The sequence below is a fragment of the Aspergillus wentii genome (genome assembly GCF_001890725.1).
Source record: "Aspergillus wentii DTO 134E9 unplaced genomic scaffold ASPWEscaffold_1, whole genome shotgun sequence".
In the NCBI taxonomy this organism is placed as follows: Eukaryota; Fungi; Ascomycota; class Eurotiomycetes; order Eurotiales; family Aspergillaceae; genus Aspergillus; species Aspergillus wentii.
Window position 1 is genome coordinate 690,433 of NW_024467832.1, and position 26,473 is coordinate 716,905.

Here is a 26,473-nt window from a genome sequence, read left to right on the forward strand (position 1 = left end):
GAAGCATAATGAAGCTATAATGTCTCCCAAGATAAAGGGAAGTGATCCGCTCTCTGGGTCCTTTTTTATGCCTCCCTTTTATCTTTTTTATATAGTTTGATTTATCTTCTACTGCTCAGCGTCTCAGCATCATTATGTTCTGGGTATCCATTCGCCTATCACCCATTGTCGATGATGCAACCGCTATGCAAAATAACAACAGCTCAGTCATCGAATTCCGCCTCTGCAAACTCCTGAACAACCCACTCGCAGAATTTTTCAAAGTCCGCATACCACTCTCGCAACCGTGCAGCTTTCAGCCCATCGCCCAGGATTCCATCCGAAATGTCGGCTTGCCATTCTGCGGTCGATTGATCTTCGTAACAACTCCATCGGATCGAATTCTCGACCATCATGGCGAGGCCCGATAGACCCATATTTTCCAATCCCTGGACGGATTGCCAGAAATCGTGCGTCAATCCGTTTTGGCCATGGCCAAGAATGGCTGGGTCGTCGTTGCAGAGTGACACGGATACACCGCGGGATAAAAGAGCAGGAAGGGGATGAGCCTTGATGGAGCTCGCGAGTCTGAGAATCTCATTCGAGATGGGACAGCACTCGACGAGGATTCTTTTTTGTTTGACTAGCTCAATGAGCAGGGGGTGTTTGTAGAGTGAAAACCCATGTCCTATTCTCCGAGTTCCCATTAGGATCGCGTCGAATAGGTTGTGATCTGTCTCGTCGCCGTCGCCAAGGCACTCTCCAGCGTGGAAAAAGAAGGGTATCTCAACTTCTTCCTCAACACAGCGTTTCCGGAACCAAAACAGAACAGGGACGAGGTCGGAGAGTGATCTCCCCTGGTCCTCCTGCCCGACCACATCAAACCCGCAGATCACATCGGGGAGGGCTTGCTTAACCGCGATACATTGCTTCATGCTTTCAGTAATATCCCTGTTTGACAGTCTGCGAATTGTCGTCCAGATGATTCGTGCCCCGTAGAAATCCTTTCCTTCCTCCGTGGCTTTGAAACGCTTGAGTTCATCCTTAAATACTCGACACCACTCAACGTAGCCTTCCTCGGGGGTTTCATGCCCCTCACGCCTGTACTGGAAGACAAAGGCGATTCTGAAATCCACATATCTCACGCCATCTGCGGCAAGTTGTTTAAACATGTGTTGCAAGCACGAGCGCAGGATGGGCTCGTAGTTAAGAAGTGAATTTATTATGGGAAAGGTGCGCTGGAAGATACCCCAGATCGCATCAACACCATGATGATGATTGTATGAATGGTCTGGTGTGAGAATACATCGGCTTTTTAGCCAGTCACGGAAACCAGCTTCTCCTTTACCCGGGAATGAGGAAGCTGCTTTGTGAATATTGATCAATGTGGAGGGCACATAGGTAGCCGTCCACATGGTAGTCTCGTTGTCTGGCTCCTCCCGTGGACGAGACGAATATTGAAACATGATCGGTGCCTCGTCATAGTCCTTTGGGGTAATTAATGGCCTTGATGCCAGCATATGAATTCCAGGCGTGGAGAACGCCTGCTCTATTAAAAAGTCGATTTCGAACATGGCATCCATATGAGCATGCAGCAGAGAACCCTTTGGCATCTTTTGCACTATCTTCCAAAGATCGGTATGCTCCATCCGACCTTTGGCGAGATTGAACATGACACCCGGATAGAGGATCTCATCGGATTGATGGGCCGCCGACTCGTTCATGCCTTTGGTCCATACTTCCTTTAGCTCGCGGGCGCGGATCTTGGATACAATTTCACATGCTTTGGCAGCTGTCGGGGACAAGGATTTTCGAAGATTAAAATCTGGGGTAAGCATTAGTCTGGCACATAATCCACATCATGAGTATCTGACCATGACGTTGTTTCTGTTCTTCCAGAATCAGGGAATTCCGTCCCTTCAGGTACTGCTGGATGAAGGGATCCTCGACCTGAGGAACGCCTTCTTCCAGCTCCCAATCAAGGTCGTCGGTTCCCATGATGGAGATCAAATAACCAAAGATGATAGCGCTGACAACTAGTTGGTGAAACTGTTGTTGCTGTTATAAAGATCAGCAACGGCGGACATTACGACGGGAGAGGGGCAGTTCCAGTTCCCCGCTTGCGTTCAGAAGCTCAGGCAGTCCACTTTTCCCGTGGTCGCCAACCATCGCAGACCCCGAACTTTATCAGCATTAAGGTCATATTCACGGCTTCAATTATCCTACTCTCAGCCTATATTTACTAATGGTATTTTCTGGATAACAACTCGCCAAGTTCTACTACCAAGAATAAGTCAAGGTCATTCACAAAATATCCAAGACATCAGTCGAGAATCCGAATGTGACCCTAACGCCCGCAAACAGGGTCACTCGTCCAAATGCCCATCTGCATGAACTGCTGACAGCACAGCAATTGGACGGGAACACCGACTTTTGCCACAAGAAAATCCAAGCCCTTTGTCCTCCGTGTATTTTTCTTCATTTGCTTCTTTGTTTCATTAAATTTTTTTTCTCTGGTCTTTTTTCACCATGAAACTCGGCTTTTGGCCGAAAAACGTGTTTCCGGTGCGTATACCACGGGCTTGGTGTGCGGGTCACTAACACTTCGAATCCACTCGAGAGAATTTGAAGGAATATCTGATTGAGGAAGAGATAGGCAAAGAAGAGAAACAGAAAAAGAATTAACAGAGAGACTAGACAAAACTAATGTCGCACTGCATGGCATGACATCTGCCACATTCTTGACGATTTCATGGGGTTTAGACAGGAATGCGGATATTCCAATCAAATAGATGAAGAGGGTACAGACTGCTATAACTCAGGCATGAGATCGAGACTCAACCCATAACGAATTAGCTTATCGGCACACAACGTGGACAAAACTTTCCCGGTGTCCTGATGGATTCTATCAATGCGTATCTTGAGTATATTTTAATAATATGTCGGTATCTACATATCTTACCGGATACTGCCTATATCAAGTAACTATCAACAGCACAACCCCTCACGGAGCACACGACACCAGACGGCAACACCGCAATGCCTGGCCTTTAGATGCGGAGACCTTCCCATTCAGAACACTCGCCGAGATCCACATTGAGGGTCTGCGATGGAGTTGGATGAGGAACCGGCGATGGTGATTGGCAGGCAGAAACGGTGCTTAATGTCTAGTGCTGCGATAGTGGTACTACCTAGGTAGTCTTATCGCTGCTGCAAAATCCGCAGAGGCAAAAAAGAATAAAAAATTAAAAAATTAAAAAATGAAAGAAAAAGCCTCAGAAGAAAAGAACCTATGGTGACAGATGGTGTATCTGAGTGGCTGATAATTAATTAACGCATGAAAGGACGAGTAGGGCTTTGCTCCCCTACTATCGTAGCTATCTAGATAAAAATTTAGCCTGTTATCTTCACTCTCTTCTTTCTCCCCGCACCGTCCTCGACTTTTTTTTTTCTCTTTTAACCAAACTCCAATAGCCCGAGGAATGCGCAGCAATGATCCTAGACGGCCTGAGCTGAACAGGTGACTTTCAATTTTCGATCTTACGGATATCTCCGATTTATTATAAGTTGTGGCTATCCTCTTTCTGCAAGGCTTGCCATCATATTGAACCTTCTCCAATTTCAAATTGGTGCCAGTGTGATAGGTCCAGAAATCCAAAAATCGAATTTCAAGAGATAAGGGGACTGTTTTTCAAACAATTGGGAAGATCGGAGCTTTTTCATTGAAGCTCTTGCACGAAGAGGTCAAAAATGGCAGGCGATAAATCAATGGAGATAGGGAAGACTGTCCCTGATAGCGAGGTCAAGGTGACCACGACCACACCCTCAACTCATGATGAAACACCACACAGCGCAGATCCTGCTTTGTTGCCGGAAAACCAACATCACCACGCCCATCACCATCATACAGCCTTTGCGGAACAAGGCCACGAGGACGATGTGGTCTACGCCAAAGATGTGACGTTCGAGAAGAACGGCATCCCAGAACCCAGCCCTCTGGATCACAGTGGAAATAGCCAGAGTGATAAAGACGTGGAGGGAACGGGTGAAAACTATCCTCAGTCATCCTGGAAATCTCGCTGTCGTCGTTATACCAGGCACTGGAGGCATGTGGTTCATGCGGCAATTTGGATCCTATTCACCGGGTGAGTTGATAGCGTTCTCGCACCCTGTGTGTCCATGGTCTTGGTGGTGAGATTACTTTTCCTGGTCGGATGCTCATATGGTCTTCTCAATCCTTAGCTGGTGGATTACGGGTCTCATCTATCATCGGTATGATTTGGGTTGGCTCATCCCATTTCTGGTTTACCTCGCGATCACACTGCGAATCCTCTTCTTCTATGTCCCGGTTTCGATCGTCACTAAGCCCCTGTACTGGGTTTGGGATCACACAGCCCGGCCTTTCGTCCGCGTTATACCAGAAAAATTGAGGGTTCCCAGTGCTGGCTTGTTGGCCGTCTCTGTGATCATTATCGGGTCATTTGCATCCCCAGAGTCTGGAGACAATAGCCGGGAGAACCGTGCCGTAAGCGTCTTTGGTCTGTTCGTCATTATGTTTGCACTATGGGCTACCTCGAGGAACCGCAAGAAGATTAATTGGCACACTGTCATTACCGGAATGCTGGCACAGTTCATCATCGCATTATTCGTTCTGCGAACTACAACTGGTTACGACATCTTCAATTTCATTTCCGGCTTAGCTGAAGATCTCCTGGGCTTCGCAACCGACGGTGTTGACTTCTTGACAGAAGATGGGTTTGCTTCGAGTCATAGCTCGTGGTTCCTCATCAGTGTGATTCCCGCAATCATCTTCTTCGTCTCCCTGGTTCAGCTTCTCTATTACTTCGGTATCCTTCAATGGGCGACTGTCAAGTTCGCCACCTTTTTCTTCTGGAGTATGCGTGTCTCTGGCGCCGAGGCTGTCGTGGCTGCCGCCTCTCCGTTCATCGGACAAGGAGAATCCGCAATGCTCATCAAACCATTTGTCGCCCATCTAACCCTGGCTGAGATTCACCAGATTATGTGCTCCGGTTTTGCCACCATCTCAGGAAGTGTACTTATCGCATACCTTGGCATGGGCGTCAACCCACAAGCCATGGTTTCGGCCTGCGTGATGAGTATCCCGGCCTCTCTGGCAGCGTCTAAACTCAGATGGCCCGAGGAAGAAGAGACCTTGACAGCGGGTCGTGTCGTTATTCCTGATGATGAGGAACACAAGGCTGCCAATGCCTTGCACGCTTTCGCCAATGGGACATGGCTCGGTATCAAGATCGCGGGCATGATCAGCGGTGCAATCTTCTGTATCATCTCCCTCATTGGTCTCGTCAACGGTTTGCTTACCTGGTGGGGTCATTTCCTGAACATCAACGACCCGCCCCTGACCATTCAATTGGTCGTGGGATACATCTGCTACCCGATTGCTTTCCTTCTGGGCGTATCCCGAGACGGCGATATCTTGAAGGTTGCCCAACTTATCGGCTTAAAACTTGTCTCTGTAAGTTTGCCCTAAACCAAGAATACCCATCAGCAAACAGCTAACATAACCCCTCCAGAATGAATTCGTGGCCTACAACGATCTCCAAAATGGGGCAGACTACGCCGACCTCTCAGACCGCTCAAGACTTATCGTCACCTACGCCCTGTGCGGTTTCGCCAACATTGGCTCCCTAGGTACCCAAATCGGTGTCTTGACACAGCTGTCACCGGGTCGTGGCGGTGACGTTTCTCGCGTCGCTGTGAGTGCTATGCTTACGGGAGCTCTTAGCACGTTCACCAGTGCTACTATTGCGGGACTCCTGATTACCGATGAAAAACAGTATATCTCGAGTTCATGATTTGTCTGGTCGAGATGACTTGGCAACAATTCAAATTTAACCCTTGGTCGGCATGGTCTTGGGTTGTGTATTGTGCATGGGTTCAATGGTGTTTGAGCGTTTTTTTTTTTTTTTTGTCGTGATATGATATGGCAATTTTGTGTTTTTATTATGAGTTGACACATACTCTTTCAATTACAAGCAAAACTATCTGGATATTATCCAGACATAATCCAAGCTATTCAGCTTGGAATTGTGTGAAGCGAAACAAGCCGTGCATGCGTCGTAAGATAACCTAATTAAGTCTTGGTGGCCCAGAGATGATCATTAAATACTTATGGATAAGACTTGAATTAAAGATAGAAAAATCAACAAAAAGAAGCTGGGTATTCCCCGGGCCACGACTTCTGTACTTGATTTCGTGGCCCAAAATAATAACAAAAGAAAGACCCAACGCGCAAACTCCAGAACCAATGTATCCGATATGCATTTGTACCCATGTCCGGAACCAGAATGCAGGACAAACGCCCGGGATGACGATGTCCAAGAGAGTTTGGCTTTGTTCTCTTCAACGCCATGCAACAGTCCTCAAATCATTATAGCTTTATTCAATGTCCTCGACGTCACAGTGTCTTGCCAGAACAAGACGCTTATATTCTTCCTGGTCGGTGTCCCAGAGTTCGGCGGCCTGGGCGTTGAGAGGGCTTGCACTATCCGATTGTTAGCATCATGGAGACTCTACCAAAAAAAAAAAAAAAAAAAAAACCGAGGACTCCTTACTTGTTAGGCTCTCCCAGCAAGCTCTGCAGACTGAGCAGGACGCTCTGCACGTTGTAAACCGCACTCCACTTGTCCTTCAGAATGTCCAGGCAAATACGACCGGAGAAGTCAACGTTGGGGTGGTAGATGGGCGTCTTGAATAGAACGGTAGGGGCCGTGTAAGGGTAGTTGTTAGGGAAGGCGAACGAGAGCTTAAAAGTGAGGCCTTCGTAAGGCGTCTCGGTAGGGCCGGTGATCGTTGCTGTCCAAGAAAGAAGGTTGCCGTCTGCGTTGGGGAAGGCCGAGATACCGGGCGAGGGGGAAAGCATAAGCTGCATCAGCTCCGCTTGGAGACTGTAACAAAGAAGTGTCAGCAACAAGACTCGATTGAAATTATTAGAAGGAAGCCTTTGGCTCCTTTGTGTTGTAGGGGGCACCAACCGTTTGGTCACGCTCTGGGTGTCATTTCGCTGGGCAGATGAGCCCAGCTTGGACGTCTCGTGCGCATCGGGCGCAGCGTTCTGAGTATCTTCCATGCTGAAATCCATACTGGCTATTCTTGAAGAATCCAGGAATCGAATTTCTTATGAGAAGCCACAAATTACCAAAAAGGAAATGATCTTTCCCGGCCGTGAGGAATGCCAGCAGAAGGGTTGCTGTCTGGAATGACGACGGAAGCAGAGCAAGCTGTTGGCTGGAATGGCGGACTGACCCACAAAAAAGGGAACCCCGGAGAATCGGAACCAGAAGAACGAGGGATGAGAAGGTGAAGCTGAAGGTGAGATGCAGATTCTTGGTCTGTTAGAAGGGCAGAAAGGGGTGAGATGGTTATAGGAGGGAGGAACAGAGAGAGAGAGAGAGAGAGAGAGAGAGAGAGAGAGAAAAAAAAGGTCGAAACGTGGGTTTACAGATGGATTTGTTTCTTTTTGTTTACTCCACCAGCGACGGCCCCCGGCAACGATCACAACAACCCCGCCTGATCCGGCACTGCCTGACTTGGAAACTTGTTGGATGTTGGAATATCCTGGGTATGGATGATGTTGGATGGGTTTTTGGTGTTGGTGTTTGGTGTGCAGTACTCAGAGATGCTTCAGTGCTCGTGTTGGGACGTGGTTGAGGACACTCTGGAGTCTAAACGGGCCTTCTGATAGATCATCTCCAAGATACTCTTATTTTGGAATTAAATGTCCGATTGGCACTATTATTGTCAGTCTATCGAGATGCTGAATGTCCAATAAAGAGCTTTGTTGCAGTGTGGTTGCGGGTCTTGGGATGACTGGCATTAGGTCCGTACATGTACTATGTACGCACTCTTTAAATAGCCGGTCATCCAGTGTCCTTATATTTTATACAAAGTATACAATATACACCTAGGTGCTTGATTGATAATTCACGATGAAGATCTCTTATAAATCCACTTCATGGCGATGTTTTGCCTCCAGGCAGCATCAACACATTACCCAAAGAGGATAAAGTGGCTCGCGTGCCGGCGATGCGCGTTCCTTCGCCTCTCGCTTTCTTTGAGTCGTCGACCCTTGCTTTGTCGTCCAACAACCTCAGCAGAATCAGAATCATCATGGACAGCAGACTTTATTGACTACAGACACACGTTCGGTCTATTTGAGGCTTGACCAGTTTTCTCCGAATTCATCCACAATCACTTCCCTCCCACGATGCAGCACTCTCAGCTCGCCCCGCTTCCCAATGACCTACCCTTCCGCATCGTGTCAAAGACGATCGGACAGGGTGCCTATGCGTGGTATGTTTGTCGCATTGGATTTCCCATGGTGTATGATGAATTTCAAGGATGATTCTGACTGGCATTTCCCAAACAGCATCAAAAAGGCCTGCCCGTTGCACACGAATAATCCCGTCTTCGCCGTCAAATTCATCCATAAAGAGTATGCCAGTCGACAAGGCAAGATCAGCACTCGCCAATTACAGATGGAAGTCACGGTCCATAAGCACATTGGGGATCATAATAATATAATCGGTTTCTTCCAAACAGGGGAGGATGCTACTTGGCGATGGGTCGCAATGGAGCTGGCCGAGGGTGGCGATCTCTTCGACAAAATCGAATCCGACGAGGGTGTGGGTGAGGATATCGCGCATGTATACTTCTCACAGCTTGTGAGTGCCGTTGGGTACATGCATTCGAAAGGCGTGGGACATCGTGATATCAAGCCCGAGAACATCCTCTTGACAGCCGACGGGAATTTGAAGATTGCCGATTTTGGTCTGGCGACCTTGTTCGAGTACAAGGGGGTCACGAAACTTTCCACCACGTTCTGTGGTAGTCCTCCATATATCGCACCAGAGGTCATCTCGTGCAGTACCCGAGGCCAGATCAAGGGTATGGGCTATCGACCAGATCTGGTGGACATCTGGTCTTGCGGAATCGTTCTCTTTGTCTTGCTCGCTGGCAATACGCCGTGGGATAGCCCGACGGAGAACAGTTGCGAGTTTAACGAATATTTAACTACAAAAGGGCGAACCAGCGATGAATTATGGAAGACGCTACCGACAGCAACTCTATCACTACTAAGAGGCATGTTGAACGTTGACCCCAGCAATCGATTTTCCTTGGAAGATGTCCGAAGGCACCCATGGTATACCCGACAGAACAAATACCTATCTCCAGACGGCAACCTGAGAGACCCCATCAATTTGGCAACGACCATGTTTGAGTCTCTTCATATTGATTTTACGCAGGACCCTCTCGCCCGGCGTGTAAGGCGCGGCAGCATGGGCCCAACCCGAATGGATATGGATGTCGACGACGACTGCTTTGATTGTAGACTTTCGTCTACACAACCTGAGATGCCAAGGGCTGACTTGTTGGTCGACTGGGACACGCCTCACCTGACTGACGTTTATTCATCAACTCAACCGGCAACCAAGCCTTACTTTTCCCAAGATCCCTTGCTGCTGGCAGACCAACTAGAAGACGAACCTTCCATGTCTCAATTCTCCCATACACCTGCCGTGCCATTGAGTCGGACACAGAAGGCCCAGCGATTCCACGATATCGTACCATCCCGCCCCATGACACGTTTCTTTTCTACCTGGGAGCTTAAGATACTGGTTCCTCTCATATCTGAAGCTTTGCACCGACTCGGGGTGCCCGTGCCAGCTGTCCCAGCTGTTTCGGCAGGAGACACATCGGCCATGATCCGAGTCCTCACTCAAGATGGCAGAGGGTGCACACTACAAGGCAAAGCCTTAATCGAATGTGTCGCCGAGGGCTTATTCGAAATTGAATTCATGAAAACCAAGGGCGATCCCCTCGAATGGCGACGTTTCTTCAAGAAAGTCGCCGTTCTATGCAAGGACGCCGTTTACAAACCTGACAACTGAGGGTTTCGGACTAACATTCTTAATTTGCTTTTACACACTCTAGATCGCTTTTTTACTTCATTCTTAATGTATGATTAATGCACTTTTATGATGGGAAGACTTGGGAAAGGAAATCAAAAACTTGGGAAGGTCATTTTGTTTGTATTGGACATCTAGCTCAATGATATCTTGTACTCAAATTGCAACAGAAAGATTACTACAATTTGCAGCATGTTTCATCCTTTCCACCTTCGACCAGAACACTTTGATTCTCCTCTTGTGTCGAAACCGCAACATCCAGACCAGGGTTGGCAGCGAAGAAGTTAACAGGCTTTAGACCAACGACCATCTTTTCAGACGGCATAACGGGCCAGTCCTCAATGCGCGGGTTATGCGTTGATCCAAAGGTATGCCAGATTACAATATCCTCATTACGGACCGAGGTTTTGGCAGTGTCATCATTACGACGCTGCTCAATCCCCGAAGCGATCCCCTCGCCACCTGTAGACTGCATCGTATGTCTACCCGCAGGGAAAATCTCCTCGTCATCATAACGAGTAACCCAAACAGCGTGATTACTGAATTCGGATCGCTTCGAGTGGAAAGACTCTGGATGGGCCAGGAGCATCTGGCTATAGCACGGATTAAGCATAAACCCTACCGGCGTGCCAGTGATGGGGTTTATTTTCTGCTCGTTGATGATCTTGAAGCGTCGGCTTTTGGTGAAGTCGAGATCATGTCCGCCTTCGTTCTGGACTATGGTTGAGCTTGTTGTATAGCCCACCCCAAAAGGATTGTGGGTGGTTGGGTCGTTAAGAGGCATGGGGTTGGACTCTTCGACTTGCAGAGAGTTGGCGTGGCCGTCAATGGAGGGATCAATGCGGAGGCTGAATAGATGTTGGTGATATGGGGCTAGCACACCTGGTGCTACAATAGTGCCATAGGGTACTTTGTCGCCAATGTTAATAGGGCAGGTTGATAGAATCCCTGTTGCGCGAACCTCGTAGTGGATCGATGCATCCTGGCCGAAATGGAATGCAAATATGTACTCATAGTTACTGACGGTGATGATAGTTTGTAGGACCAAGATACGGGAACGTGTGACTACCGCATTCTGGGTCCGGAAATTGGTGTGTTTCCATAAAATCCCGTCGTCCTGCTCATGACAGCAGACAACGTTGGGTAGTTTCATGGGTTCCCCAGAGCTGGTATTGTGCCAGCCGTCAAAATAATTAATCACGCCTAGGCAATCACATCCAAGGCGCAGATTATTCGCATTGATTCCCGCGCCGTCGTTGCCCAGGTCGAAGGCACCTTTGCGAGGATACGGGGAACGGGGGTCGCCGTAAGGTACAAACATTTCAGCAAGAGAGAGACGGTAGAAGAGGCTACGGTCGTCGTAACGAATGTCATGGAGAGTGAGGCCTTCTCTGTAATTGAATCCAACTCTCATCTGCCACTTCTCCCATGTGAGTAGATTGCCGTGCGTTTTGAACGACGGACCTTCCGGCTGCACCACTTGGTAAGGCTTTGTGGTTGCGCGCGGTGGTGGCCGCAAACTGGGATGATATTCGCTAGCCATGGTTGAATGGATTTTGTTGTGATCAAAGGGTTGCGAGTTATTGTGGACACGCTCATTCTCAGACGATGGCAGCCGGTAAATTTTGGTAACCTGAAGCTGCTCCGACACTTCAGCACATAGATCCAATGGGTAAGCGTAGTAATTGGCATCCGGGTTGTCGAGGAGACGCATATAAAACCAGCACTAGTAATATCTTTAGCAACAGTCTACTGCTGTAGAAAACGCATATTTACCATTGATGTGCGCTGTGACATGTCATTCATCCCATCCGTAGCATATGCCCAAGCTTCGACAACGACAGAAGCATTGGGAGGTAAATTGAGCGTCTGTATTTCTTTCTGAACTCGCTCATCTGCCATGCAAGCTTTCTCAACAGCCTTCATATACTCGGAATCGATAAAGGAATGTTTTCCCACGAGGTGTTGCTGCTTGGTCACTTCCGCTTTGTCAAGATCAATGAACAACTCGATTAACTGGTTTGATCCGAAATCATCACGGATGACAACCTGGACTCGAGCGATGCGAGCAGGACGTGTGGTAACAGGCAGCCCGCGATGTTCCTGATCCAAGAAGTGGACCATCTCCTCTTTCAGAGGCTCCTTCAGGGTAATGACACGAAAATTTGGATTCTTTCCCGGGAATAGAGGGCGGGTGATGGCCGCGACCTGTTTACCATCATTTTATCAGTAATAGTCGTTTGTCACAAGGCAAGGACTTTACCTTGGTGATTTCCCTGGGTGTCAGAGGGTCAAAGGGATGCATGATTGCGTGGATATCCTGGATGGATTGATATAAGATGTTGTTTTAATTGAGAAGGTTGTTCAGAAACAGAAGTGTAAATGATTGGAAATCTCAAAAGTTGATGTCTGGATGGCGCCTTTAAATACCCTTTAGAATCTCCCCAAGGATCTCCCAATTGCAGGGATAACTCGAATTCCATGATGCCTGACATCACCACCCAACACGATCAGGAAGCAAATTCCTTTAGCGGCACATGTAGCGATTGCCAAGATAGAACGCAAGCGGGAATACGGAAGCAATGAAGGGTTGAAGCACGGGATCGACGGACAATCTCCTCTAAAGGCAACGCTTATCTGTAACTCTTTTCCGATTTCACCTTTGGAGGAAGGATAGACGATTCGTGCGGTTGACTCCTATCGAAGGCTCGGTTATTCTCAACTCTAAAGGTAAAGCCTCAAAGCCATTCTCCACTTTGTGCCTTTAGAGGAAGTTTCAGCGAGATGACAGAGTAGCATTGGTAAATGCATGCTTTTGAAGCTATTATTCGTGCAGTTAGTCAGTCGGGCATAGATATATATCGAGAACAGCTGGCTACAAAAAAGTTCTTCTTTATCAGAAATAGACTGGCAGTGAAATTTTGTTGATTTTATAAGTGTGCAGATGAATTCGACTTCACTGATAGGAGTTCATTAGGCGTATTAGTGCAGCATTGCCATTGTGTGATCTGGATAGCTGGTGATCTAAGGTAGAGTGCATAGCCACACTGCGAGTAGGATGACCGGGGCAGTGATCTGTGATGGCCATCTTATATAGAGAATCATTTCAAAGGCCATAAACTAGCACTTCGTCAGTGCAGATCAGACACAATCGATGGATTGCTGAATAGTTACAGGTCGAATGTTGGAGAAGCGAGAAGATCTGCAGAATCCCGGGGATCCACGTGACGTCAGATCTCTGCTTGGATCGCGGGCGACAACAAAGATGGAACAATCGCTGCCCCTCTGCCATTCTCTAGATTATTACTCTCTGGTGCCCTCGATGCCGTTTTTTAACGGGGCGCAGTCATGGAACAGCTCCCCGTAGAAATATTCTCCAAGATCATCGACTGTAAGCCGCCGTGACTGTCATCCCCGTGTGTCTGAAGTTCATTCGTGTTTTGCAGAGATCAAATTACCCCACACTCTTATCTAACTGTTACTGCCCAACACCAGAGCTGACGGTCCACCATATGATTTGATTAGATCTCACCCCGCGTGAGCAGGTGCAGCTTCAATCCGTCTCAAAACGGTTATTTGCTCTCGCTCGTGATAATATCCTTTGGAGGCTTCATTGCTATGAAGAAACATGGATCGCCTCCGAAGCCCACCGTCCCATTGCGAAGGCTTTGGGCAGTCAAATTGGACTGAATTCCGCAGCCACAACATCTCTCAGCTCATTGGGCCAAGCATCGTTGATCTCTCTGATCCAACCGAGTCATACACATCAAGATGAGGATGAGTATGATGAGGATCAGCTCCCAGTATCGTCGCTGGGTGAAAGGTCGCGAGGGGCCGCCGCGTGGGATCCGTCATACGAGGGCGAGGAAGTTGATTGGTATTCAGAGTACATAGCCCGGCATGGGCCAATATCATTTGACTGGTTACAGCGGCCTTTCTCTAGAGGACCCCAAAGCAGCAAGAGAAATGCTCACGAAGTCAAGGGCATGGGGCTACTCAAGGACTGGAGCTCCGCAAGACAGAATAAGGTTGTTGCTCCTCTGAACGATGGTAGTGTTTGCATTTGGGATCTCAACCACTCCCACTATGCTGCTTCACAAGCTACCAAAGGTAAGGTTCTTGGGATTAGTGCTCCGGGAATTCTGACGGCGGATCTGTCTCGGAGGAGGGAAAATTCCACCTCCAAAGCAGCGTTAGATTTCATCAACCTGGGGGAATGTGTGAGCGTGGACTCGCTTCGCCAACGAGCTTTCCTGGCCGTTGGAAATGCTTTGAATGAGGTTGACTTGGAAACGCTCAGGGTTGTTTCACAACAGCGTTATCCTTGGTCCGTTTTTGCCTTGTCTCAGGAAACAGACTATTCAGTGCCTTTAACACTAGCGACAACACTAAGTCTACATATATACGACTCCAGACTATCAGTGTCAGAGGAAGAGGAAGCTATTAGCCTTCGCTGTGAGAAGGCAGCCGCCTCGCCATTCGCTTCTGACTCACGGCTTTTTACTCACCCCGACTCGCCCATCCTACAACTTCAACCCAATGGCCTCCCTCCTCAACGCATAAGAAGCCCAGAACCCTCAGAGAAAGGTGCTAACTACGCCCCTTTGTTCCAGCCTGGCCCTCTAGCTCTTCTACATCCTCCAGCTCCACATGTGAACACGATTCTTCTTGCTGGCCGTTTCCCAAGTATCCTGTGCTACGACCGCCGATACTTCCCCCGGTTACAAAATACAGTGCATGCAGGCAGCCGACTATGTGGCCTTGCGCCTGTCCCTGCTCCACGATTCCCCGTATTCTCCGAGTCTACGTGGTCGGATTCGCACTCCGTCGCGGCTTGTGGTGAATACAATGGCAGAGGCTCGTTGGAGGTTTACAGTCTCACTTCACCTGCCTATGGCTGTAAAAAGAGCCCGTCGGATTCGTCATCCAGTCTATATAGCGCTTATAAAAATCGTCAAAGCGCTGCTAGTTCCAAGTTGCTGTCGGTTGGATCGCATGGAACCCGCCTCGTATATTCCGATGCCGAGGGTAACATCAAATGGGTTGAACGGGATGGACGAACAGAAGTTCGTCGCTGGAACATCAATACCCATGAAACGGATACTGGGAGCAATCGAAATTCACAGTCAAATGATGATTATGGCTCAACCGGGTTATGGCGTAGCTTGTCTCGCTCACAGGAAAACAGCGAGGTTGCTCGGAAAGTCCTTCCCACTGGCGGAAATCTCACCGGGAATGAGCTGCTCATATGGACCGGTGAGCGCATAGGTCGTTTGAAGTTCTCAGGGCATACCCGACCAGCGGATGAAGTTGAAGAAGATGACATGTCCATTGACGGAGAGCTTGACAGTGATGCATGCGAAGAGATGCGGCAGCGGAAGCGAGAAGAGCGGCGAAAGGAACGCGAATATACCGATATGATGCGAAGAGTGCTCGAAAGACAGGCGGATGAAGTACGATGGACAAGAGGATTTGGATTATCGTGATCTTGAACTGTGTTTCCGACAGTCTTATGGGCCTTTTGTCGCCGGCCCACCGACATATCTTTTTTGGGTTCTAGGAGTTGGTTTCTTGGCTTTCAAAAGCGTGTGAGGTTTATAGACATAATAGGTGGTTTGGATTGTGACGAATATTTGCATAGACTGGCTTATCACCAGCTCGACATAGAGAAATTCCGGCACATCTACGTGATATCTGAGATACTACATATTCGACACTGCGATTGACAGTTATCTACTACAGAAAAGAATTATAAGATTATTTCTTCAAACAAAAAACACTGCCACGGCTTTGGACCAAAAGAATAATCTGTAAGATACAAAGATAGCAGGAGAAACAGAAGGCGAAACAGCCCGAGTTACAGCCCGACAGCCTGACAGCCCGTAAGCAATGATAAGCTGTTGCAGGATGCAGATTGCTAAATCTCACCCACTTCCAGGGGCCGTGATATAGAGTGGGGTGCAATTAGTATGAATCCCATGCTAAACCGCCAAGCTATGCTGAATCTAAATGATCTGCAAGACGTGAAACGATGCTGGATTTGAAGCTATTCAGCCGAGCATACTAAGCATTTGCAGGATGACAAGCGACATTCGACACACAGCGAGAGATCTTTCGTGACGATCGCCTGCAGCACTCTAGATAACGATAATTAATTTTAAACCGCTTCGGATCCCGTGTTTCTGCTGTGGGATTCCAATCGTGTTACGGGTTCCATCCCACTGTATTCGGTTCCCATTAGATGAGATGGGCTGTCGCACTGCCGACCATCCCACCCAGCCTGTCATATCGACGACAGCCATCATGCCCCCAGGGGTATGTAGATCCAAATTAATTATCCTCATGCATGATCCATCTGAGAAATATGTATATCATCAACTGACGTGGGGTTTTGGTCCTGCGATAGAATTACGGCATACGGGTTACTCGACGCGGGTACCGAGATGCCTCCGTTTGAGTCAACCGGCGGTTCTGGGGCCTGGGGCTGTTCTGACAAAAGGATTAGTGAGCTGACTTTCTTGCCTTCCTTCGCGTTCTTCTGGCATCTATTTGAGCTTCGCAATTCCCACTTCTGTCAATTGAATTGAATCGTTCTTTTTCCTTGCTAGACACGGCACGCATTTCCTTCTATCCCGAATCCCCGACCTGCCGCTCTTCTCCGAACCTCCGCACCATTATTGCGCATCAAGCTGAAAACAGCCTTACGTCTTTGCAACAATACACTATCAATACTACAAGCTTGTCATATAACGAGGATCTTGTTTTATCTTTGTCTACCTGTAGTCGACCTCCATCCACGCAGTCTACCCCGTAACGACATCTTCCTCTCTGCCCCGCTTCAACTTTCAGTTCTCAAACAGAACCGTCTCAGAGTATCTCTACTTGCCCAAGATGCCTTCTTCTCCCGAGCCTGTTCTCAAATTCGACTCGATCGAAGACACAATTGAAGCATTCAGTGAGTCCTCCTGTTTTGGTTTACCTTGATCTATTCACATTGTGCACTTCTACATAACCCCGCCATTGCGGCCCCCCAGCTCCGCCACGTTATCCACGATGCTAATGACACCAATTCAACACAGAGAATGGCGAATTTATCATTGTCCTTGACTCGCAAGATCGTGAAAATGAGGGCGATCTCATCATCGCTGCCGAATCCATCACAGATGCCCAGATGGCCTTCTTGGTCCGCTATACGAGGTTGGTGAATCCATTTCCTTTCGCGCAAGTTTTGAGGCGCAATTACATGAAATTGGCTTACGGGTGGGATTATATTGCTTGCTCTGGATGCTAATATGTACTGTTCTCTTGAAATAGTGGCCTCATTTGCGCCCCTATTACGCCCGAAATCGCCAGCCGCCTGAGCTTGCCTCAAATGGTGGCCGCGAACGCCGATCCCAAGGGAACTGCCTACACAGTTTCCATCGACTCGAGCGACCCATCCGTTACAACTGGTATCTCAGCACAGGATCGCTCGCTCGCATGCCGAACACTCGCCTCTCCAACTGCCCAAGTTGATGACTTCCGGAGACCGGGCCACATCATTCCTTTGCAGGCAAAGGCTGGTGGTGTGCTTGAGAGAACAGGACACACAGAGGCAGCAGTTGACTTCTGTCGCTTGGCTGGCAAGTCTCCGGCAGGTGTGATTGCGGAGTTGGTGGAAGACGGCGAGACCGTCGATGGTGTTGCGGAGATCCGTGGGAGTAACGGAATGATGAGACGTGATGGATGCCTGAAGTTTGGAAAGAAATGGGGTCTCAAGGTATGCACCATTGAAGATCTTGTTGCGTACCGTGAAAAAACAGAGGGTGTCGCAGTCACCAATGGGAAGCACTGAGCTGAGCTGTTGACGTTTTTCTTTTCCTTTTTTTGATCAATTGGTTCTTTCTTCTATATCTTCCATGATCACGATTGTGTGACGTGACTTTTTCTTCATCTTTCATATTTCTCTTCCTGGGACATTTGTATATTTACAGGAAAAGGTCTGGTACTATTTATCGCATCTTGGGTTTCGAAAATCTAGACTTATTCAAGATTATTGGGGAATTCGTAGGATGTAAAGTCAACTGGCGTCTACTTATGCTATTTTCGTTTTTTGACTATATCATTTAATTCATTCGGGTATCTGTCTTGGTTATATATTTTTTTACAAAGGTAGCAAAAGCAGGACTGAGAAAATTAGCAGCATAAAATGCAAAATGACCGGTAAATGATAGTTCCAGTTCATGATCCGTGTTCAAAACGCCATTGAAATGCAGGGGCAAACCATTTAAATGAATAATAAGGACACTGGCAAGTCTCAGAATCCAGCTTCAGCAACCATGTCAACCTCCAAGACGAGGCACTAATGATGACAGCATTTTGCGTTCAACATCGGAGCCAAATCAACGCTTGAGGTGGGAGTAGTCTCGCAAAATGCCCATCATGTGAGTGTTGGTCGTCTTGCCACTGCGGCGAGGCTTCTTGACCTTCTTCTGCTCGAATTTTGGTCGTGCTTTGACGACCTTGTTTTTGTTCGTAGGAGTGATGCCAGCCTTTTCTAACTCCTCTTTTACCACCTGGGCCTCGGGAATCTTGATCTTCTCCCAGATCAGACGGAATTCCTCGTCAAAGTGCTCTATCAGCGAAGGGTCATTGGCCCAGACCATCTTGGCATGGTCGTCCTTCTTGTTCCGTGTAACAAGGAGCTTTCCTTCCTTCTCCAGCTTATTGATTGTCTCCTCGACATTCGGCCACCCCTCGCGAAGTTCACGGACACTCATTCCCGCGGCATTTGGCTGCGACTGTAGCTTTTGGAGGAGCTGCTCTGCAGAGCGGATGTTGTGCGGCGGTCGGAAAGCAAATGTGCCTTCACCATTTGCCCCGCTGGGGTCAAACTGAACCTTTTCGTGTACTTTGAGAATGCTTTGTAGAGCCTGAACATATCCCTGATCATTCGCACGGTGCTGCAGAGACAGGTACGAAACAATGTCAGAGAATTTAAGTGGAACGCCTTTGTTTTTCATGTGCTCGATTGCGAAAAGGACCTGGGTCATGATATCTTTACCCGTGCCAGTATTGGCCGGCTGGGAGTAGACGATCTCTGCATCGCGTCGTTGCTTCTTCGGATCGATTGCGGGTGTTGGGGTGGGTACTGAGGACGGTGCTTGGGAACTGCCTGCGGAATTGTTGTTCACGAAGCGCCTTTGCTGGGGCATGCGATGCGCAGAGTCGACAACGCTGGCACTGAAGTTCTTGAGCTGCTGCTGAAGGTACGACATGGTTGCGAGTTTTGAGCCGAAGGCTAGGCCTGCACTGGGTAGAAGAGAGATAACGTGGCGTGGGCGTAGAGAACAGAAAGGACAAGAGGCCTTGCCTCGGTCGAGCCGGAAAGAGCTCTAAGCCCAATCACAATATATCATTTAAATGGTAAGGCGAGACTGCAGGGTCAATATTCGGCCACTGCTCACTAGAGGCACAGCCTAAGGACAAAGAAGGTAGTCGTCGAGTGCTTGAGAAGGACTGGAAATGGTGAAATCATCATCGTCTTAGAGGCAAACTGTGGACGCCTGCGATCCAAGGCAGACACGTCACATGACAGCACCGCGGCCGCTAACCGTGTTGGGAGCAGCAACGCAGCAACCCAAGTGAAACTCGCGCCCTTGAAGTCAATCATCGCTCATTCATCGCCGACGGGGGCTCGGTCTTTTCACTCGCCCTTTCGTTTTTTACTTTTTGTACATGTTTGTTTTGGCCTCGACATGGCATAAACCTCCCATTTAAGCGTCGGGTGCACTCAAAAAAGTAGTGCTTGTCACGCGCGACGACTCGTTCAACCAGCTAGCTACCTATCCGCACCTTTTGCCCTTACCACGATTGCCGCGCAACACCTTCAATTGTTAGGATTGGCAGGCTGAGTAGCCTTTTGCCTCGGTTGTTCTATATCAATCATGGCTGCCGCCACAATCGAATTGCCTTACCTCGCTACACATTATTCGATTGCCGAATCGACCCTCACTACGCTTACTCAAGCTCCTACAGTTGAACTGGTCAATCAGCTGTTGGAATGCATCACCAGGAAAGCTCGAGACTATGATGAACTCAAGTCTGACAAGCTTCGTGTGGAGGTAGAGCTTGAGAATGCTGTCCGCAGTAGCGACTCGAAGATCAAGGTCTTGAAAAGCTCGGTCGAGAAGGGACATGCAGAGGTTGAGGATTCGAGAAAGAAGTTACATGAGTCAGGTATTTGTGATTGCTTGTCTAATATTGTAGGTTGTTTCTAACGCATTGTAGAAAATGCTCGCTCTTCCCTGGAATCAGAGATCGCCACGCTCAAATCTTCATCGACGTCGAACGAATCGGAAGTGAGCACTTTGAAGTCTCGCATATCATCATTGGAAGCTTCGAACCGGGACACCCTCGCTCTGCTCGAGTCTAAGACTGGTGCGTACGACAAGCTCGCGGAAGAGCTTTCCGCCCAGCACAAGAAGACGATTGAATTGAGACGGGAGCTTTCCACCGCGGAGCAGAACCTCCAGGCTGCAAACTCGTCATCTGCTAGCTCCCGTTTCCGTGAACAAAGCCTGCAACAGGAATTGGATTTGACAAAGAAGAACAACGAGTGGTTTGAGACGGAGCTGAAAACAAAGTCTGCCGAATACCTCAAGTTCCGCAAGGAGAAAAGTGCGCGGATCAGCGAGCTCCAGCGTCAAAACGAGGAAGCAAGTGCGAATGTCGACTCTTTGAGGCGTAGCGAGAATGCTCTCAAGAGTCGCCTGGACGAAGTCGAGCAGCGCTACGAAGAATCTCTTTCAACCATTCACCAGGTCAAGGAAGACGCTATTCAAACAGCCGAGTCCTTTAGAATTGAACTAGATAGTGCAAACCGACTTGCCGAATTGCAAGGAAACTCGGCCGAAACAGCTAAACACCGGGTGCAAGAATGTCAATTGGCCTTGGAGAAGGCGAGGGACGATGCGGCAGAGGAGATCTCCCGACTTCGTGTCGAGATTGAGACCGAACATTCTGACAAGGAAGCTGCCGAACGCCGTGTCGCCGAGCTTGAACTTACTATTAGCCAACTCGAATCAGAGGGTACCGTTGGCAGAAGATCAATGAGCCCAGCTCCTCGTGGTTTGAACGGTGGTCCTACCACCCCTGTACGCTCTGGAACGCCTGTTGGAACTTTCTCGCCGAGAACTTCGCGGGCTAAGGGTGGCCTTACACTCACCCAAATGTACACGGAATACGACAAGATGCGAACCCTACTCGCCACTGAACAGAAGACTAGCCAAGAGCTCAGGACCACCTTGGATGAAATGGTTCAAGATCTTGAGTCCAGTAAACCAGAAATCGATGAGTTGCGCGCTGATCATGCCCGCCTCGAGAATGCTGTTGTCGAGATGTCTAACATCTTGGAGACGGCCGGAAAGGAACGAGATGACGCGACTAAGGAATCGAGGAAATGGCAAGGTCAGGTCGAAGGATTGGCTCGTGAAGGTGATATTTTGCGTCAACAGCTCAGAGACCTCAGTGCCCAGGTCAAGGTGTTGGTTTTGGAGACTGCCCTTCTGAGGGAAGGTGAAGGTAGTTACGACAGGGACGAACTTGAAAAGGTTGCTCGTGATGAAATCGATGATTCATCTACGGATCTTAGCCCGACAGGACGTTTCATCAGCAGGAATCTGACAACATTCAAAGATCTCCGTGAGCTGCAAGAGCAAAACGTCACTCTTCGCCGTATGTTGAGGGAACTCGGGGACAAGATGGAGGGCGAAGAGGCCCGTGCACAAGATGCAGTTCGACAACAAGAGCAGGAGGAATTGAAGGAGCTGAGGATTCGGGTGCAGACCTACCGGGATGAGATCTCTAACCTTGTGGCCCAGACCAAGAGCTACGTGAAGGAACGTGACACCTTCCGAAGCATGCTCACTCGCAGACGCCAGACTGTTGGTGATGCATCTGTTTTCTCCCAGTCCCTACCTCTCGGTGCAGTGCCCCCGGGCGCCGCTGAGGAGCAAGCAAAGGATGCTACCGATTACGCTGAGCTATTGCGCAAGGTGCAGTCTCATTTCGATAGTTTCCGCGAAGAGTCTGCCACAGACCATGGTGCCCTCAAGCAGCAGGTCAATGAGCTTTCAAGGAAGAACAGTGAATTGTTCAGCGAAATCAGTCGCTCGAGCAGCCAGCTGGGTGCCGCTACCCAGCGAGCTGAACTTCTCCAAAGCAACTTCGCCATGCTTAAGAGTGAAAATGCAGAACTCCAAAAACGCTATGCTACTATTTTGGAAAATGCCAACCGACAGGACGTCAAGACCCAGCAAGCTGCCGAAGATCTCGTTGAAGCAAAGGGTCTCGTGGACAGCCTTCAAAGGGAGAATGCGAACCTGAAGGCGGAGAAGGATCTTTGGAAGAACATCGAGAAGAGACTCATCGAAGACACTGAGACGCTGAGAAACGAGCGCAGTCGACTTGATTCTCTCAACGCCAATTTGCAAACCATTTTGAACGAACGCGAGCACACTGATTCTGAAAGTCGCCGTCGTCTCCAGCACAGCGTTGAATCTCTCGAGTCTGAGTTGCAATCAACCAAGCGGAAGCTTAACGACGAGGTTGAAGAGTCAAAGAAAGCAGGATTACGCAGAGAGTACGAACATGAGCAAAGTCAAAAACGGATCGACGACTTGGTGACTAGCTTGGGATCGGTTCGCGAAGAGCTAATTGCGACCAAGACGACAAGAGATCACCTGCAATCTAGAGTGGACGAAATCACTGTCGAGCTCAAGAGTGCGGAGGAGCGTCTCCAAGTGCTGCAGACAAAGCCAAGTGTTTCTGCTGCCCCCACCGAGGAACCAGATGTCCCAGGAGAAGGCGCACAAGAAAACGGCCTAACCCGGGAACAAGAACTGGGCATTCAAGTCTCTGAGTTGAAGCGTGACCTGGAGTTAGCCAAGGGCGAGCTTGAGCATGCTAAGGAACGGGTTGAGGACTACAAGGCCATCAGCCAGGACACGGAGGAACGCCTGCAGTCTGTCACTGATACCCATGAACAGTACCGCGAGGACACGGAGGGTCTTGTTCAAGAGAAGGACAAGAAGATCGAGGATCTCGAGAAGCGTATCGAAGAAATTTCCTCTGAGCTTTCCACCACGAACAGTGAACTGTCGAAGCTTCGTGATGAACAAGGCGAGGCATCCCGTCGCCTGGATGAGCAGAAATCTACCTATGAAGCCGAAATTACTAGGCTGAAGGATGACAATGAACGCCACATTGCTGCCACCCAATTCCATCAGGAGGATCTCAAGGCTCAAGCAGAGATTTCTCAACATGCTCAGCAGAATTATGAAAGCGAATTGCTCAAACACGCCGAGGCCGCGAAAAACCTCCAAGTGGTTCGCTCAGAAGCCAACCAATTGAAACTGGACATTGTCGAAATGAGAACGCAAGCCGAGACTTACAAGAACGATCTCTCTCAGAAGGAAGAAAGTTGGAAGGAACTCAAGAACAGATATGAGGGCGAGCTTTCTGAATTACAAAAGCGCCGCGAGGAGGTCCTCCACCAGAACTCCTTGCTGCACTCACAACTTGAGAACATCACCAACCAGATATCCACCTTGCAACGTGACCGCGCAAACATTCCTGATGAGGAAGAAGGCGAAGAAGCGTCTGCACCAAACCTGGAAGGTCTTCAAGAAGTCATTAAATTCTTGCGGCGCGAGAAGGAAATCGTTGATGTGCAGTACCATCTTTCCACTCAGGAGAGCAAGCGTCTTCGCCAGCAGGTTGACTACACTCAATCCCAGCTTGATGAGACGAGGCTCAAATTGGAGCAGCAACGCCGTGCTGCTGCTGATAGCGACCATAGCGCCTTGAGCCACAACAAGCTCATGGAGACACTCAATGAACTCAACCTTTTCCGTGAGAGTAGCGTTACACTTCGAAACCAAGTCAAACAAGCCGAGACTTCCCTTGGGGAGAAGTCCGCCCGTGTGGATGAACTCGTGCAGCAAATGGAACCCCTCGAAACTCGAATTAGGGAACTTGAAAATGTTGTGGAAACGAAGGATGGGGAGATGAAACTTCTACAAGCAGACCGCGACCGATGGCAACAACGTACTCAGAACATTCTGCAGAAATACGATCGTGTGGACCCTGCCGAAATGGAAGCATTGAAAGAGAGCCTTTCGACATTGGAAAAGGAACGGGATGAAGCCATTTCTGCTCGCGACACTTTGCAGACTGAAGTTGCATCATTCCCAGAGAAGCTTGAGCACGCGGAAGAAAGGCTCAAGGATTTGCGCTCCAAGCTTACGGAACAGTTCAAGGCTCGGTCCAAGGAGCTAAGTGGCCGCATCAATGCCAAACAGGGCGAATTGAACACCGCTGTCCAGGAGAAAGAAGTAATTCAAGAGGAGCTGAAAACGACAAAGGCCGAGTTGGAGGAATTGAAGGCGAGAATGGCAGAGAAACCGGCTGCACCAGCCGAACCAGCCGCCCCTGCGCCTGCGCCTGCTGCTCCTACTCCTATCCCTGCTCCTGCTCCCGCTCCTACAGCTGAGGAGGCACCCGCTGTTAACGCCACACCTGCAGCACAGTTCCCTACATCGAACGTTCAGCTGCCGGTTGCAAGTGACGACGAGAAGGTGAAGGCACTGGAGGAGAAGATACAGCGCCTTGAAGCTGCTCTCGCTGAGAAGGAGGCTGCACTTGCCGGTAGAGATGCCGAGCATGAAGCGAAGCTCAAGGAGCGCGTGGAGAAACTGAAGGAGACCTTCAACAGCAAGATGGCAGAAGCTAGAGCTGCCCACCGCCAAGAGGTGGAGAGATTGGCAGCCAACCAACCAGTCGCTCCACAGGAGCCTGGAACCCCTGGCTCGAAGCCTGACCAGACTCCTACAACCCCCGCGAAGGCTGAAGGTGGACTACCGCAGTTGACTGATGCCCAGGCCAAGGAGCTGGTGGCGAAGAACGAAACTATTAAAAATATTGTTCGGAACAACATTCGCGCTATGGTTGCTAAGGAGAAGGAGAAGACTAAGCAAGAAGCCCAAGCATCTACAGGAGCGAACGAAGAGGCCATCTCTTCGCTGGAGCAAAAGTTCAACGCAGAGCGAGAAGCGCTTAAGAAGGCCCACGAGGAAGGGTTGGAAGAGAAAATCAAGTCTGCCGTTGAGCTATCGGATAAGAAGTCTTTGGCCAGACTGAGCATGCTTGATACACGATTCAGAACTGCGCATGCGAAGATCGAAGTCGTCCAGAAGGCAGCAAGCGAAACCCCTCAGAAGCCCGTTGTCGAAGTATGGGAGGTGGCCAAGGTTGCAAGACCTCCACCTGCGGCTGCTCAAGTACAGGGAGCCAAACCCCAGGTAGCACCTGCTGCGCAAGCAGCCTCACCTGCCAAGGTTACTCCCCCTGTTGCTGCTCCTGCTCCTACTCCTGCTCCTGTTTCTACCCCAGCAACGGCGCAACCATCTCCTGCAGCCCCATCGCCAGCACCGGCCCCTGCAGCAAACCAACAAGGGACTGCAGCACCAGCTCCGTCCCCTGGCACTGTCCCGGCTGAAGGTCAAGCCCAGCAAGCTGCGCAAGGACAACCACAGCAGCCGCAGCAGGCACAACAACAACCCGGTGCGCTGGCAGCAGCTCCACCAGCAGCAAATCCATTTGGGCAGAGCCAGAACAAGCAACAAGCTGCGCCATTGCCCAACAAGCCACCGGCTGGTGCAGGAACGGGTGTTCTGAAAGCACTTCAGTCGGGTCTTCCTGTCGCACGAGGTGGCGGTCGAGCGGGCGGTCGTGGTGGTAACCAGCAGAATCCATTCGGTCCCCAGTCAACTGAACAGCAACAACAGCAGCAGCAGCCTCAGGGCCAGGCTCAGCGCGGTTCCGGGCTTCCCCGGGGCCGTGGCGGACGGGGAGGCCATGGCCGAGGTGGACACCAGAATGTTCAGACTTCAAACTTGCCTCAGGGCCAGGGACAGTCTAGCCCAAGCCGAGGCGGGATGAATGTCCAGGCTCGCCAGTTCATTCCTCAGGGCAACAAGCGTGCAAGAGAGGATGGAGGTGAGGCTGGCGGCGAAGGAGGAGGAAGTGGTGGAAAGAGAATGAGAGGCGGTGGTCAGACCAGAGGAGCTTAAAAAGGTCATTTCTATTGTCGTGTCTACTGTACCGGATAATTTTTGACATGTGTTTCTTTTTTCCATTTTGATTTCTACAAAGTTCTTTTATACTTTCCTCTGTACTTTTTTTTCGTTTGAGTGTCGTGCATTTCAGTCTGAAGCAATGATCTTACGCCATTTTAATCCCTCGTGAGAGGGCAGCCTGTGTGAAAATTCCATTTATTTCCTTTGTCTGCTTATGTATCCCTGCGTTGCATTTTATTTTAATAAGGGGAAAAGCATGGTTGTAAAGGGTTTTTGATTTTTTTTTAATTCTCCGTTAGTATGTCGTCAATAGATGAAGCAAAAGCTGTTCGACTACTGGCAAAATTTTTCCAATACACAAGTGCTATTGTTACTTTTGTTTGATCTACCGATACTAGTGAGAGAAGCAACTGATAAATCGACTGGTTT

The 26,473-nt window shown here is 49.3% G+C and overlaps 8 protein-coding genes across 8 annotated transcripts; 4 read left to right on the forward strand and 4 right to left on the reverse strand.

Moving 5' to 3' along the window:
• Positions 1-203: 203 nt before the first annotated feature.
• On the reverse strand, positions 204-1,977 carry ASPWEDRAFT_47124 (putative CECR1 family adenosine deaminase; the record flags this gene model as incomplete). The annotated part of the gene is made up of 2 exons (XM_040836905.1): positions 204-1,804; positions 1,854-1,977. The coding sequence occupies 2 exons, from the start codon at positions 1,975-1,977 to the stop codon at positions 204-206; spliced, it is 1,725 nt and encodes a 574-aa protein (XP_040693933.1).
• A 1,467-nt stretch (positions 1,978-3,444) lies between these two features.
• Positions 3,445-5,928, forward strand: ASPWEDRAFT_33599 (NupC/NupG family nucleoside CNT transporter). The gene is made up of 3 exons (XM_040833825.1): positions 3,445-4,124; positions 4,222-5,473; positions 5,532-5,928. The coding sequence occupies exons 1-3, from the start codon at positions 3,730-3,732 to the stop codon at positions 5,811-5,813; spliced, it is 1,929 nt and encodes a 642-aa protein (XP_040693934.1). The 5' UTR covers positions 3,445-3,729; the 3' UTR covers positions 5,814-5,928.
• Positions 5,929-6,396: 468 nt separating this feature from the next.
• Positions 6,397-7,099, reverse strand: ASPWEDRAFT_22456 (putative ubiquitin conjugating enzyme (UbcK); the record flags this gene model as incomplete). Its single annotated transcript, XM_040832338.1, has 3 exons — positions 6,397-6,502; positions 6,573-6,905; positions 6,993-7,099. 3 exons carry the CDS (start codon positions 7,097-7,099, stop codon positions 6,397-6,399), a joined length of 546 nt encoding a protein of 181 aa, XP_040693935.1.
• Positions 7,100-8,224: 1,125 nt separating this feature from the next.
• Positions 8,225-9,908, forward strand: ASPWEDRAFT_22457 (putative serine/threonine protein kinase; the record flags this gene model as incomplete). Its single annotated transcript, XM_040832339.1, has 2 exons — positions 8,225-8,310; positions 8,387-9,908. The coding sequence occupies 2 exons, from the start codon at positions 8,225-8,227 to the stop codon at positions 9,906-9,908; spliced, it is 1,608 nt and encodes a 535-aa protein (XP_040693936.1).
• A 196-nt stretch (positions 9,909-10,104) lies between these two features.
• ASPWEDRAFT_100186 (uncharacterized protein) lies at positions 10,105-12,231 on the reverse strand (the record flags this gene model as incomplete). Its single annotated transcript, XM_040827283.1, has 3 exons — positions 10,105-11,652; positions 11,703-12,134; positions 12,190-12,231. The coding sequence occupies 3 exons, from the start codon at positions 12,229-12,231 to the stop codon at positions 10,105-10,107; spliced, it is 2,022 nt and encodes a 673-aa protein (XP_040693937.1).
• Positions 12,232-13,274: 1,043 nt separating this feature from the next.
• ASPWEDRAFT_47133 (uncharacterized protein) lies at positions 13,275-15,412 on the forward strand (the record flags this gene model as incomplete). Its single annotated transcript, XM_040836906.1, has 2 exons — positions 13,275-13,317; positions 13,452-15,412. 2 exons carry the CDS (start codon positions 13,275-13,277, stop codon positions 15,410-15,412), a joined length of 2,004 nt encoding a protein of 667 aa, XP_040693938.1.
• A 1,405-nt stretch (positions 15,413-16,817) lies between these two features.
• On the forward strand, positions 16,818-17,760 carry ASPWEDRAFT_102173 (3,4-dihydroxy-2-butanone-4-phosphate synthase RIB3; the record flags this gene model as incomplete). Its single annotated transcript, XM_040827452.1, has 3 exons — positions 16,818-16,881; positions 17,006-17,123; positions 17,241-17,760. The coding sequence occupies 3 exons, from the start codon at positions 16,818-16,820 to the stop codon at positions 17,758-17,760; spliced, it is 702 nt and encodes a 233-aa protein (XP_040693939.1).
• A 219-nt stretch (positions 17,761-17,979) lies between these two features.
• ASPWEDRAFT_33605 (transcription factor TFIIE subunit TFA2) lies at positions 17,980-19,444 on the reverse strand. The gene has a single exon (XM_040833827.1). It carries the CDS (start codon positions 19,181-19,183, stop codon positions 18,308-18,310), a length of 876 nt encoding a protein of 291 aa, XP_040693940.1. The 5' UTR covers positions 19,184-19,444; the 3' UTR covers positions 17,980-18,307.
• Between the last annotated feature and the right edge of the window lie 7,029 nt (positions 19,445-26,473).